The sequence below is a fragment of the Odontesthes bonariensis genome, chromosome 21 (genome assembly GCF_027942865.1).
Source record: "Odontesthes bonariensis isolate fOdoBon6 chromosome 21, fOdoBon6.hap1, whole genome shotgun sequence".
NCBI lineage: Eukaryota > Metazoa > Chordata > Actinopteri > Atheriniformes > Atherinopsidae > Odontesthes > Odontesthes bonariensis.
Genome location: NC_134526.1, coordinates 8098302 through 8112666, shown reverse-complemented (window position 1 = coordinate 8112666; position 14365 = coordinate 8098302). Strand labels below are relative to the sequence as shown.

Genomic DNA, 14365 nt, shown 5'->3' with positions numbered 1-14365 from the left:
TTGGACCATGGGAAGGCCTGCCTCATGAGCCATAAAGTTTTAATGTTTATTTTTGCAAAAAACGCCTGACATTTTGCCTCATTTTGCCTCATAACCTCCATATAATTAATCATAGAGCATTATGAGAGGTACCATATGAAAGCTGGTAAAATGTACTTTCAGGTGATACCAAATATATTCATGAACTAGACAGTCATGGTAGTTTTTAAAGCAAAAATGTGCTAAATTTTAGGCGATTTTGGAGGTTTCAGATCAGACATCACATCATTGTACTTGTAACATGTACTGAATAAACAAATATAATGGCAGATTGAACTTTGAAATGAAATATATTTACAGTAATAGCCTTGCACATCCTCATAATATGATTTTGTAAGATTTTAGTGTCCACTATTTACCAACAAACTCATACTGAGGCATGCTTTCTGTCAGATATATGAAAATTGGACACATATCCATGAAAATATGTACTATTCATCAAGATTATTCTGTAGGACAACGACAACAAGCTTTGAAATAATTATCTGAATATCGAGGGGACAAAAAAGAACCAGCAATTGTGTGCAGGGATTATGAGTAATTTCTCTTCCCTTGGACATGTCAGTGTTGTGGTGTGGTTTTATCACTATGAATATAAATAAAGTTGAGTTGATTGCTACGAAAACCCTTTGAATGAAATGGGAGACATCCAAACATAGTGTGACGTCATACTATTTAACAGAGAAACTGAGTTAAACTTCGGAAGACAAGGAAACACCATTCAGCTGGCTCGAACAAGTTTCTACAAGAATGTAGAGGCTCAACCCTTTGTACTGTTGGAAAGCAAACGGTTTCCATAGTAACTAAAAACAATTACCAAGTGGAAATGTTAAGACAGCAGCGACTTCTGATCATTTGTTGTGTTTCTAGGTGGTGCACACTTTAATGATGACATTCACCGTGTTCCATAACATGATGCGCTGTAAGTGACATCAGTTATGGAAACATAAACATTGGAATGTGGACCTTCCCTGTAATGTAAAACACATGCAAGGATACAACAAGAAAGGCTATGAAGATTGTATTAAATAGACTTTATTTAGAATTACAAAAAGAAAATTAACAAAATAAACATATTAGTATAAGTATTGAAAAAAAAAAAACGTTTATATCCATATTATATATTAAACAATGTGGATGTAAAAGCTTGTAAATCATGTTTACATCAATCAACTTACAGGTAGGGTAAGGGGGTCTTGCCTAAGGACCCTTACTGGAGGTAGTACCTTTCATGCAGAGGATTTGAACCCAGGTCACCAACATGAAAGGTAGCTATCTTACCACTACACTCCAGTCCGAGTGAAGTAAATCATCTTTACTTTTGTCATAATTTACATAACTTATGAGCTCTGATGTGAGAGTTTATATTTAAACACTGGCACAACATGTCGGCAGATGTGCCAGCAAAAAAAAAACTGAACTAAAAATATATTTATTGTATATTTTTTTTTTAAATATTACACATTCTTTAATATTGTATTACATAAACAAAACAAATGCGGTAAAAGTGTTTCTGGACAAACTTCTGACTTTTGTGTATAGCACCAAACAGCTTTAAAATGAAGCTTGTAGACAAACAAATAGCATATTTATTGTGTAATGCTTTTAAAACCAACGATTAAAAGCATCTTTTCAGAACTAACTATTAGATTTAATATTGCTTTCTCCCTTCTTTTCACAACACACACTTCGTGCCCTTTCTCTTTTGAAACTGATGTTTGGAAAAGAACTTGGAAGCTGAGTTTATCAAAGAGAGCTGAGCACACATGGACCATCTTAATACATCAAGAAAAAAGTGCTTAATTATTTTGTGAATATTCTTCAGTTTGTGGTACAAGATATACTTTTGGAGAGTTTTCAAGCAAAAGTGACTATAGTTCCCTCTTGGATATTGTGTCATATTCCATGACAAAATCACAGTAATAACTTGTTTAATCACACATTTGATTTGAGTCTGCATGGATGTTTATACCATTTTAATACTATTGCTTTCTTGTAAAGACCACTTGCCCCCACTGAACAGCAGGCCACTCCTTCCCACATTAGTATCTGGGATCCTGCTCGTCTACATAGCAGCATCACAACACACAACAGTGTGTTGCGGTGGATGAGTTTACATCAAGAACTTTTGATTTTCTCTGAAGGAAACGTGTTGACCCATTTCTGTGTACGGGCCAGACATTGATTCCAGTCAAAGAGGGGGCGATAGTGGAAATATCTCTCAGCTTTGTCTGTGCGCACTGTGAACGTGGTACTGGCCACAGCCAAGGTGTAACGATTCAGCAACGGTGTGTAGTTGCACAGTGGACTCAGTAACCACCGGAGGAGGTCATTAAACATGGCCAAGAACCAGAGCACCACAGCAGGCATGCGGGCCTTTCTGAAGTTGAATGCAGAAAGCAATGTTGTATTGAAATCCTCATAACTCTTGTAGGGTGAGTCATCGTAGCAGAAGAAAGCTTCACCTCCAACTTTCTGGGGATTTTCCTTCAGGGCTCTGGCAGCGAGCACATGCATCCAAGCCACGTTGCCTAGCAACACAAACAAGTGGGTGAATATTAAAATGAGTGAAAGAGGAGTTTCTTCAAATTTTATGCATGTATAAATAGTTTTTGCGCCCCATTAGAGATTTTTCCTTTTTAAAAAGTTTAAACAATATAATCATATTTGTTTTACAATGTACTGAATGAGCCAGAGAGATAGATTTAGGATACAAGTTTGATTAAGTTGGACAAAAAGTATTCAGTTTCTCATCACTTAAAAACAATCATGAACCTGGTTGGTATTCCTCAAATTTAAGGATTTACACGACTGATAGATGAACATGAACCAGACATTTGCACGATTGAAAAGATTTAAAAGAAACACGTCAACACAAGCTTTAGTTACATGTTGAGTACCTTTTTCAAATATTGTCTAATTGTGTCATCAATCAAAATGAAGATGTTTTTTTTCCACGCAGAGTTAATTCTTTGTAGAAAATAATGTGTATCCAATAACAATGTTTTATAACCACATGCTGCTGAATATGAATATATGAAATAAGAGACAATATCAGTTTTAAAAATGAGAGTTAATATATTAAGCACCGGCGTTTTGACATTGTGTTAAAGAACTCTAAAGCCTAAGTGATGTGTGGTGTAATTTCACAACTCTGACCATGCTGAACTGACATCATGGAAGTTCAGCTGATATGAAAGCTGCACTGACTGACAAAATATTTACAGTGCCTGATCATAATGGCATCCAAAGGTCATCAAGTTTTGAGCCAACTTGTACAATTCCACATACAACCAATGTGTAACGTAAACATCTGGCCTGGCTGTTGGAAATTAATTAAAACCCTTTATTATATTATGATGTAAGATTGTTATCTATTTGTTAACAGGCAACAGCTTAAGCCATGACTAAACATAAAGCAAAAACAATATGTTGAGGCTGAATTTAGGAGAGTTTTTCCTTTATACATATGTCATATGTCCAAGTGCTGTTGTCATAACAACAAACCATGTGATATACATCTAATCTGCATTTTCTATTTCTTAATGTTACAGTGCATTCATCCCTAACCTGCCACTCTTTTAAGAGTCAGCAACAGAGCATCATGATTTTTTTTTCAAATCATACTCTGAAGTGTAACAATGAACAATATCGGGTGCAGAAATATTCAAACGTTTCTCTGAAATACAAAAGAAATGCAAATGAATGTGTTTCTGCTTTTAGTTCAGGGCAGAACTTAAGTTACTGTGCTTGACTTGAACATGGTTCCCCATTTGCAGCTAACTCTTTATTGCTTTTCTTTTGAGATAAAAGTGGAACTGAGGTTGTATTATTAGGCCACAGATTCTTCAGAACAGTAGTTTTTACCTGCATAGACTCGCCCATGCTCAATGTGGTCTGGGATGCCCCCAATAATCAAGCCTCCCCTTTGAACAGCCATTGTGTAGAAGTCCTTAATTAGCTCATGTCCCTCACCGTAGATCCCCGTCGGTCTCAGTGAGCAGGTGTTTAAACACTTCCCACCCTTCACCTGGACAAGAAATCAAAAAACAACAATGACTGTGTTAGAACATTAAGGAGTGTGAGGATGCCAAGAAACGAATGGGTCAAAGGGAACAACAGCAATCAGCCCACAGCAAGATAACAAGGGAGATGGTCTGAATTTCTGTGGCAAAGTTGCACAAGCAACAACACCACAAAAATGCTGTCCAAGCGGGAGTCAAACCAGCTCTCAACAGCTCAAATAAATCAAAACTTTCATGTTGCTCCCCAGTCTTCAGGCTTCAAGAAACAAATATTCTGTGTTGTACGCACAATAATGAGAAATAGGAGTACAAATGATGGGATAAAATAAATGTTTTCTCTTCCACTTCTTTGGCTTTAGTTGTTTTGGTATTAACATGATGTAAACAGGTTTTTATTAGCTTTCTCACTGCGTCTGTATCAAGTACTCTACTGTTCAAATGCGCTTTTCAAACACTCCTGACTTGAACTTCAAAATGTGAATACTCTTTAAGACCGTAAAGTTGCAGAATGTGCACAACAAGAAAAAGAAGAAAGACAATGACTTCTTTATTGTGAGATGAATATTGTGAAATGAGTTGTACCTTGGTGCCATTAGCTTCAAGCACAATCTTCTCTGCCTTTGCTTTACTCTTGGGATAGGCCATCGTGTGATTCACTTTGTAAGGTGTGTCTTCATCACCCCTGTAGAAAAACAAAATACACTTTCAGAGAAGCACTCAGGAGAAAGCCAGCATTTTCTTGAGCTTGCATTTGTGCGAGTAGAGTGTGCTTGATAAAGCCAATTGATGAACAGCTATTGTGATCATAAAAGGAGAAAGAAGGAGAAACAGAATCAAACTTATATCAGTTCTGTCTTTCTTTGAATACTATTCTAAGCTTTCATCTTGTTGGTTTTCCTTATCCTGATCAGAACAAAACTCTTTATCAAGAGCAGGCAGAATGACTTAATGTTATGGCATCAGGCAGAAATTCCAAAAAATGCTGTGAGGTGCAGCTGTAGCAAACACACACACACACACACACACACACACAAAATCTGGAACAGCGTTGGCGATTCCTGCTGGCAGATTGGTGCAGGAGCCTTGCAACTACAAGTTCTCACTAGTTCATAGAGGGATTACATCAGTTTGTTTAAATATTTGAACCAGTTGAGCTGTCACAGTCAACGAACCGCAGTGTTCAGTGGAAAATAAGTCAGCCTTTTCAAATCAGCCGCCACTGATGAAATTAGAAATAAATGCAGAAGGGATTTTTGCTCACTTTATTGGATTATAGCAAGTCACAGGTCTGCAGCCTGATTTTCATACATAAAAAAAATAAAAATAAAATAAAAATGGAAACCAATGTCTGCACTGAAGTAGGGGAGTAGTGAGCACTCACAGAGTGAACTAAGATCATTTCTTATCAGCATCTGAGTCTAGGTCTGCAACAAAGTGCACACACACGTCCTTTGGATTTCATTCTTATTTTCCATTTTAAATGTTCAGATTCTTATCCTTCACGAGAGAGTCTGATGTCAAAGAGACCTGTGTGTTTACAGATCAAGCTAATCTCTTCTAGGCATTACTTTTCAAAGCATCCTTACATTTCTTTCTGTGCCTTAAACTTAGCTCTGATGTATATGCCAACAGACAATTGTGATTTATGTTTTGTATTATTATGCTGTCAAGTTCAGAAAACCATGATTGATTAGTAAAATACATATTTACATATTTCACACCGTCTCCACCTAGATTCCTACGTTTTTGCTGGAATGTAAACCAGCTGGGCGTGACAAACTGGGCGTGACTCCTTTGTAACAGACATAACTTTAATCTCTAACTTTGTGTTGTTTTAATGAAAGCAAAGTCTTGGATGAACTTCTACCCAAACAGTAGTTAGTCTCATGATGCAGTTATTCCAAACTAAACAACATGAGAATGTGAAATATTAACCTGGGTCATGAGTCACTTCTGCAATCATCTTTGCAAATTCTTTTCCTTTTTCGGTGCCTGGTCTTTGTGCATCCTTGCACCAAAAGACTCAATATTAATCAAGGAGTCAAATTTCCTTGTATAGAATGACACAAACGTCCAGAGAGGCAGTCAATATTTGAAAAAACACTGCATCTGTGGGCTGCTGATGCCACAGTTACTGTCATTTACAAGATTCAAGATGTCACATTGAGTGCAATACAGAGAAACATAACTGCTTTTAAATGATCTCATGACAGGTAATAAAACCCATTTCACCTTCAAGCTACAAACATGTCATGGCTGCTACAACATTACACAACGCATCTGTCATACCACAGTCTCATGCAACACATTACCCAGGGAGCATGTCGCTTTCCAGTTCTGTAACACTAAAACTCCAGTTTACTATGTTTTTCCTTCCAGAGGGAATTCAAAACCCCTTTGAAAGTCTATGAGGGTACAGGATACTGTATTTATGAAGACTGTGTGTGACCATGACTCCACCCAAACAAAAATGTTTTTCTGTACAGGCCTCATGTTTTCCATGATGGTACATTAAAGAGACGGATGAATAAAGGACTGGTCTCTCTGGAAAAAAAAACAAGGGAGATAAAGAGATTCTAAATTGCTAACATGTGGGCTCTGTAAGGAAGGCCACTTAGGCTGCACTACCAGTTTATCAAAGTGTATCAAGTGTACAGATTAGTATTATTTTTAGATTTACCTCTTAAAGTGGTCTCCATTGATGTTAGGACCAATAACCTCCATGCTGCTGGTATAAACCAGACACTCAACCCCACACTCCACACAGGCCTTGATCACGTTCTCAGTTCCTGAGAGGAGAGAGAAAAACAAGAATCAGTAGTTAATATAACTGTGTTCAGTTTGGATAGATCTGAATTTATTTTGTTAGGACACACACAAGATTTTCCTCCAATCCCACATGTTTTGTAGAGTTGGATTTCTTCTGGCTTCGGGTTTCAGTGACTTGAAACCACAAGTTTAAAGTTATATATCAATCTGGATTTAAGAGTAAAAGATTTAAATGCATACACTGTAACATAACGAAAAGGATGGTTGACTTAGGATTACTATTGAGTCCACGAGGAAGGAATAAACATGTAATTAACTTAAAAGGGGGCATTGCAACATGTGTTTGGATTTGTTGACAGGAAACTTTTTTTCCCCCCCACAAAAGTCTGGCCTCTATTATCAACAGCTGACGTACACTGCAAAAAATAAATAGTTATTTTCAAACCCAAAGTCTTTCCAATTTGACTTATTTGGCCTGTTTTTTTTTTTACATTAAGCTTGAAGTTAAACTTAATGAATCATAACAGGGACATAGTTCACAGGCAGCACTGTTACATTTGGCCTTCTTTGGCATGAAATGAAGTTATGTGTGTCTTGAAATCCAATACAAGAATGCCAATTCACTTTTTAACGCATTTTGGCCAAAAAAAAAAAAAGTAAAAATTGACAAACTAGATTATGTCACAGTGGTGGCTTTAAGGTGAAACATTCAGGAAATACTCGGAATAACTCCATTAGGAAGAGTGAGATTTTGCCTCCAGGACTGAAGAAGGGAGACTTCACAGCTATTTGAAAAAAATGTGGTGCAGACAAGGAGCCCTTGAGATCAGAGCAGAAGGAAAAATGATCAAATTCTTAAAATATTTGTCATTCTTTCAGCATAACTGAAGCATTAGGTACAGCACTTCAGAATCAAATCTTTCCGTACTTCTCGACCCAGGTGGAGAAATACGTTTGGGCATTTTTTAAATGGAAAACATATAAAAAAAATCAACTAATCACTCTTGTGGTATTTTTGAGGTCTTCTTTGCTGCTTTCGGGAAATGATAAACCAACAGCTGAGTCAGCTTCCAGATGACAAAAGCATCTTTTGTGTGCTGAATCAGTGAAGACAATTGATTACCAGAGTCAAGGCAAAAACAATTCAGTTTAGCCCAAAAGTAAAAACGCGTTCAGTTGCAATGTGACCATTGCTCTCTATCTGAATTTAGATCAGAACAGATTCCCATAAATCTAAAAAATGATTTAGTTTCATAAGAAAAACATCTGACCGGCTGTTGTCAATAGATTTGTCTCCTTAGTCACTTGTGCTTCAAGGCCAGAGACAATGAGCTGCAGTATTTCCTGAACACATGTGTGCATCGATAAGGCTTCAAGTAATACGAAGCATTGCCTGCTCATATCCAAAGCTGGATACAGCTTATTCCTCTGTGCCACAGAGCTCTATTGTTGTCAAACACCATTCAAACACCCGCCCTTCATTATACTGAGCAGTGGTCTGTAGTTTATTTTGAATCTAAAACACATTGACCAAACGGCTGCTGTAAACACTTTCAGGGAAGAAAAATCTTAAAACATCGGTGGCTGCATCAGCATAAACTTGTGGCGTGTTAATGTGTCAGGAGTAAAGAGGTTAAGGTGAGAGCTTGCAGCACAAACCACGGTGATTGAAAAGCTCATCTATCCTCTGATTACATGGATTTACCCTGCACAAACACTACCTGCACACTAAATATGGACTTTTGCTCTACTTTTATACTCACTGATCATTTCTGAGGCTGGAATTGGTGCCGTGTTTCACTGTTTATGCTGTTTAGTTAAAAAATATAGAATTTGCATGCGACACAAACATTGAGTCACTCCATATGACAGCAGCCAGAAACGCACATAATCACATTCAAACACGCCATCTCTGTGTTTGTCTCACTTAATCAGCAAGACCTAAGGACTGTACATGTTTAAACATGCTTTAACAGCATTTATTGTTATGAGCACAACACATTAAACAGGGGCACTATCAGGTTTCTATAAGAAGAGTCTACAACACGTCTATAAGGAGACTTCTGACTCACTGCCTTGAGCTTTTAACAGTAAAATGAGAGCATTTTGAGTGTCAATCAGAGCTTCTCTGATTGGAGACATCGTGCACAGCATTACGGGACACTTGGACTCGCACCAGTTTCAACATTAACAGCAGTTAGAGCCTCAAGGAAAATGAATCAGTGAAATGTCAGACCATAAATCAACCAAAAATTAATCAATTGCACAACCTTTGAACACAATGTCACCATTATCTTAAGTTTAAGTGAAGTGACATAACGTCTTTGTCTTCATGGGTACCGTTTTTTAAACTGAAAAGGAAGGAGCGCCCCGGGTAACCATCCGGGGAGATTTCCTCTGCATTTCTCGATTCTCAAGAAAAATTCATAAACCTTTTCCACCCATTGATGTTTCCGGTTAAAGCTTGTTCCTTGTTATCATTCAAAATCATCCCTTCCCTTAGTCACACCTGTTACGTTGACAGAGTAGATGAGTTTCTCTGGGACTTTGTGCCAAACATCCACCAAGCTGGCCGTGTGGATGACAACATCTACCCCGCGGGTGGCCTCCAACACACTGCTGCAGTCTGTGATGTCTCCTTGAGTGACAGTCACCTTTATCCGCTCTGCACGAGAAACAGGAAGACACAAAGAAAAACATTTAATGCCATGTGTGGTGAAAGATAAGGGTGAGTGTGAACATGCAAGAAAAAGAAAACCTTCTTAAATCAGTTTATACTTAGATTAGAAAGCATCCAAGCGAAAAATGCCTTGGTTTTATATCAGCTGTATCATGGTGGCATGAAACCTGGATGAGATTTCCTAATCCAGACAAGTAGAATTTTGTACATTGCCCTAATATAGCCTGCACAGTTAATGAAAAACCCAACAACTTAAACTGCATTAACCTGTTCAGGTTAATGAGTGTTTCTCTGCAATTACAACCGGCTCTGTGTAACAAAATTAAGCTAACACCTGTGAGACTTCCTCAGAGCTGGATCAAACTGGTGGTTCCCCCTCCCGCCCCCACCACCGGGGGCTCCAGAGTTAAAGAGGTTGTGCAAAATGTAGTCCCGTTCAATGAATTGCATCATTGCCCAGAATGTGTTCAAACAAGAACCTTTTGTAGAAACAATGCATAATGATCGATTGCAGAAATGATACATTTCAATAATCTAATGGTGTATATAGCCATTCCACACAGTTCCCTCTCACACGAGACCTGCCGTGGAGCATTACCATTGAGTCTTGTTATCATTCTGAAGGTCTTGAACCCTTGGTTTATCTTTGCTCTCATGCCATGGCCTTGAAATGCTGATAGAGTGCTGCAGCTGACACAGAAGGGGAAGAGGAATGGACTTTTGAACGTCGCCTCAGATAGTCTGATGCAATTCTGACTAAAAATGTTACATCCTCTCATTTAACATTAAACCCATTTCAAGTCATTCCAACTGACAAAGGAGGATGCCATGCTCAGTTATTCATTCATTTCTTTCTGCTGTGTGGAATTAACTAGGCGTCTGCGAGAGAGCTATCCTGTTTCTGTAAGCCAGTCTGTCTGAAGGAACAGATCATGGGACAGATGTGTCATTTGGGGGTTTGGAGGCTTCTTCTAACTGAATGAAAGGTCTTTTGTATTTTTTGTTTAAAGTGATTTACAGCATTTCATGTTGCAAACTGCAAAACCCTCAACCCAAAAACAAAAACCACAGACTAGCTTATACTTGATTTAATTGCTATTTTTGTTTTACCAGGAAGTAAAGCCTTATTCTGATAGATACAGAGCCACCACCTGTTTTCACTGTCTGTTCCACAGAAGAGGCCGCGGACCTTTCATTAATCACACAGAAGTGATGACATCTTTTTCGTGGTATAGGAAAATAAGGGGAGTTGACCATCCTGATATCAGGATATTTGTCCAGCCTGCAGGTTGACCCTTTGACCACAAACCATGTGATGGAAATCATTGTTTAAAGTTTTTAAAGCATTTTTGTTCCCTTTTGGTGAGGCAGATTAGAGCTGTACTTAAGTCATGACTCTCAAAGTTACTCCTTTGATGTTCAACTCAAATATTAAGTGATTAAGATTCAATAAACACATCTAAATTCATTAGGATTTTAGGATCAAGTACAGAAATCCATGTGAAAACTACACATTTTTACCAGAAGGGTCATAAGAATCATAAGTAAAATGCACTTGAAATCAAATATAATGCAAGATTTCACTCATCACTTGATTGTTAGGAAGCTTTTGCTGCTTTTCCATAAAGGTGATAAGTGACAGTTTTCATAAGAAATCCTTGTCAGTCAGAAATACGCAGAGCAGGTTATGAACGGAAAAAAAAACATGCCATCCCCACAGAAAACATATGATTAAAACAAGATTGTAAACATACACAGCGTAACTAAAGAACATCTTATCAGCTCTTACCTGTGCTGAGTCCCTTTAAGCTGGGATCTATGTGTTTGTCAAACACCCGGATCTCCACCAGCTTGTCCTCCTTCTCCAACAAAAGCGTCAGCAGATGCTTACCGAGAAATCCGCATCCGCCGGTGATCAAATAAACGCGCTCTCGTTCGTTTTCAGACATGTTGAGACTCTGCTGCAGTGACAGCTGCATCCGCTGCTTTAAACCCCAGAAACAAGCTCGATCGAGCTTATAGTCTCCGATGCGCGCGCAAACAGGGGAGGTGCCGTTGCTCTCTATATACAACTCAGAGCTATGACAACGGGCACGCGACATAGTGACGCGTGTGCTCATTGAGCAATATAAAATAACATTTTCACTATTTTGGAAACACACAAGCAAAGGAAAAAATCTTGGTTAAAACGATTTTCCACAAGTCGATATTCCAAAGGGGCTATTTTGTAGCATTTTATGATCGATTTACCTCGTTACTGAGTCAACAGAGTTTCTAAGCAACATGTGTTAACTGCCATATATTACTGTGGGGAAAACAAGGAGATTTAGTGTGAAATAAAAGTGCCACAAAAAGGGGGGAAGAATGAATGTGGAAATTAAAAAAAAGTATTGTAACGTCCAGACGCAAGTGTTGAAAGGATGAAAGGAGATCAGCGAACAGCTGCTTTATTGAACAGAGCTGGTTACTGTCCAAAGAAAAGAGAAACCGTAAATTAAGAGTCTCAGTGCGTCTCAGTGCGTCTGGGGGTGTTGTCTGGATGCACGGAAACAATGAAAAAATTCAAATTTTCTCATTTGATTTCTTCTTCTTAAACATATTAATGCCTTGTGTCGCACTCCTAAATGCTTACCATCTTTATTTTTGTTGTGTGCACTTGTTTTAAATAATAGAATAAAATTAAAAATATAGCTGCAAGCAGCAATGTGGGGGTCCTAGCAGAATGGCCCAATAGGCAAGGCTTGGGCTGCTCAGGAAGGCGTCTTGAGTCCATGCAACAAGTTTGGCATCGATACATCAATGCATCGCAGAGATACGGCCAAATGTCCCGTTTACGCATCGGCGTAGAGTTTGATTGGCTGTCGCGGTTACACGGAAGTGAAGTAAAAAAATCCACATGATAACTTATGTGCGGCTTGGTCTGAAGATTGTATTTGCCAAGTTCCGTCGAGATTGGACAATCTCAGTGGCCTGAAATGCTTTTTGAAGGTTTTCGATTAAATTCAAAATGGCGGACAATCCAAGATGGCGCTCATGACGTCATGACGTGCATTGACCTCGGCTGCATCCAGGGATTCCATTGGTACCTCATTTGTGACATTTGGACCAAGGGGTCCAAAGTTATGAGCAAAAATGCATTTTGGCTACATATAGCGCCACCTATAGGCCGAACGTCACCAAACTTCTTGGGCCTCTTACCATCTTGGTCGTAAGTCTGTGTTATAAGTTTGACATCATAACATCAAATGGTTACCAAGATATGGCCTCACTTCCGGTTTGGGGGCGTCAACGTCGAATTTGATTGGCTTTTATGGAAAAATGGAAGCCTAATTAAAAATTCCCTTGGATAACTTTTGTGCGGCTTGGTCTTAAGAGTCTATGTGCCAAGTTTCGTGTAAATTGGACAATCTCTGTGACCTGAAATGCTTTTTTAAGCTTTTTGATAAAATTCAAAATGGCGGAAAATCTAGGCATACGCAAATTGACGTCGTAGGGTGCGTTGGACTCGTCATGATCCAAGGATTCCAACGATGCCTCATTTGTGAAATTTGGACCAAGTAGTCCAAAGTTATTAGGCTGAATGCACTTTGAACTTTGACGTGTTGGTGGCGCTAGAGAGTAAGCTCTTGGGGCATGAAAATTCTTGACTTTGGTTTTGGCACTTGGCTGATTAGGTGTGCCAAATTTCACAACTTTTTACCATAGCGTTCATGGGGCTGCCATAGACTTCAATTGCAGCGGAAACGGATTAATAATAATAATAATAATAATAATAATAGGAAAAGCTACTAACTCAATGGGTTCCTGCAGCTTCGCTGCTAGGACCCCCAATAACATCCCAATGAGATTCCTCCACTGCGAAAAGCCAGCTTTCAAAAATAAGAAAAAAAAAGTACAAAAATTAGGTGTATTTTGCTTTAAAAAAAGCAAAATTATCTGCCAATGGAACAAGAAAATGTGGCTTGTGAAGATTTTTCAAAACAAGTACAAATATCTAATCTCAATTAACCCACAAATACCTTAGAATTAGTGTATTTTAACTAATAACAAGTACATTTTTCTTGATTCTAATTAAATACATGTGGCCTATTTTCTCAATATATTGAAAAATATTCTTGAATTAAGTAAATGCTAGAGCCATTATCTTGACATAGTGGTATGCACTAGGCCTTATAATTCTTGAAACCAGCTTGGAAACTGTTGATATTCTAGCTTCAAGCATGTACTTACTCAAAACAGGTCATAAAATCTCAGTAACAAGCTGTAATATCTTATTTAGATAATTAAGGACAGAAACACTTAAAACAAGTGAAACAGTCTAACATAAAAACTGCTTACTAAGAAGAACTATCTTATCAGACAAAAAATAAGCATATATCCCTTTGATCTAAGATATTTATTTTTTACTTAGAATTCACTTTTTGCAGTGTCGTTTGATTTGGTTTTATATTTTGGGGAAGTAATTGCAGATCATTAACTTCTGGTCCTTGAACTTCAGCCAAAGTTACTCTCGGGACCATTAAACACGTCACACAATGTTAGGAGGATACTTGGAGGAAGGAAGAACTGGTCAGAGTTCTCTTTGCATGCATGGTGTCATCAAAAAAGGAATTAGGACATGACGATTAAAGGTGTCAGGAAGGCAATTAGAACAAATTCCGGTATTTCTATGACTTAGAATTTTAGAGTCACAAAAACTTCCAGATGTTTAAGGGTTTGACTATGACCTGAACTTCTTTATCCAATTCATACAAATTACAAAAGTGTGGCAGAGCTGAAACAGTCTTCCAACCACAGTGCAACTCAGACCGCAGGCTTTTTATATTCCTGCTCATCACTCTGCATTCAATCT

General features: G+C 38.1%; 1 protein-coding gene across 2 annotated transcripts; it reads right to left on the bottom strand.

Annotated features, from left to right (window-relative positions):
• Positions 1-1058: 1058 nt before the first annotated feature.
• On the bottom strand, positions 1059-11525 carry hsd3b7 (hydroxy-delta-5-steroid dehydrogenase, 3 beta- and steroid delta-isomerase). 2 transcript variants are annotated; one of them, XM_075454246.1, is made up of 6 exons: positions 11303-11525; positions 9343-9498; positions 6745-6853; positions 4647-4746; positions 3907-4069; positions 1059-2570 (listed from the first exon to the last, which is right to left on the bottom strand). In XM_075454246.1, exons 1-6 carry the CDS (start codon positions 11490-11492, stop codon positions 2158-2160), a joined length of 1131 nt encoding a protein of 376 aa, XP_075310361.1. In that variant the 5' UTR covers positions 11493-11525; the 3' UTR covers positions 1059-2157. The 2 variants fall into 2 exon arrangements, with proteins under 2 accessions (XP_075310361.1, XP_075310362.1); XM_075454247.1 differs by lacking the exon at positions 11303-11525 and adding an exon at positions 10112-10207.
• Between the last annotated feature and the right edge of the window lie 2840 nt (positions 11526-14365).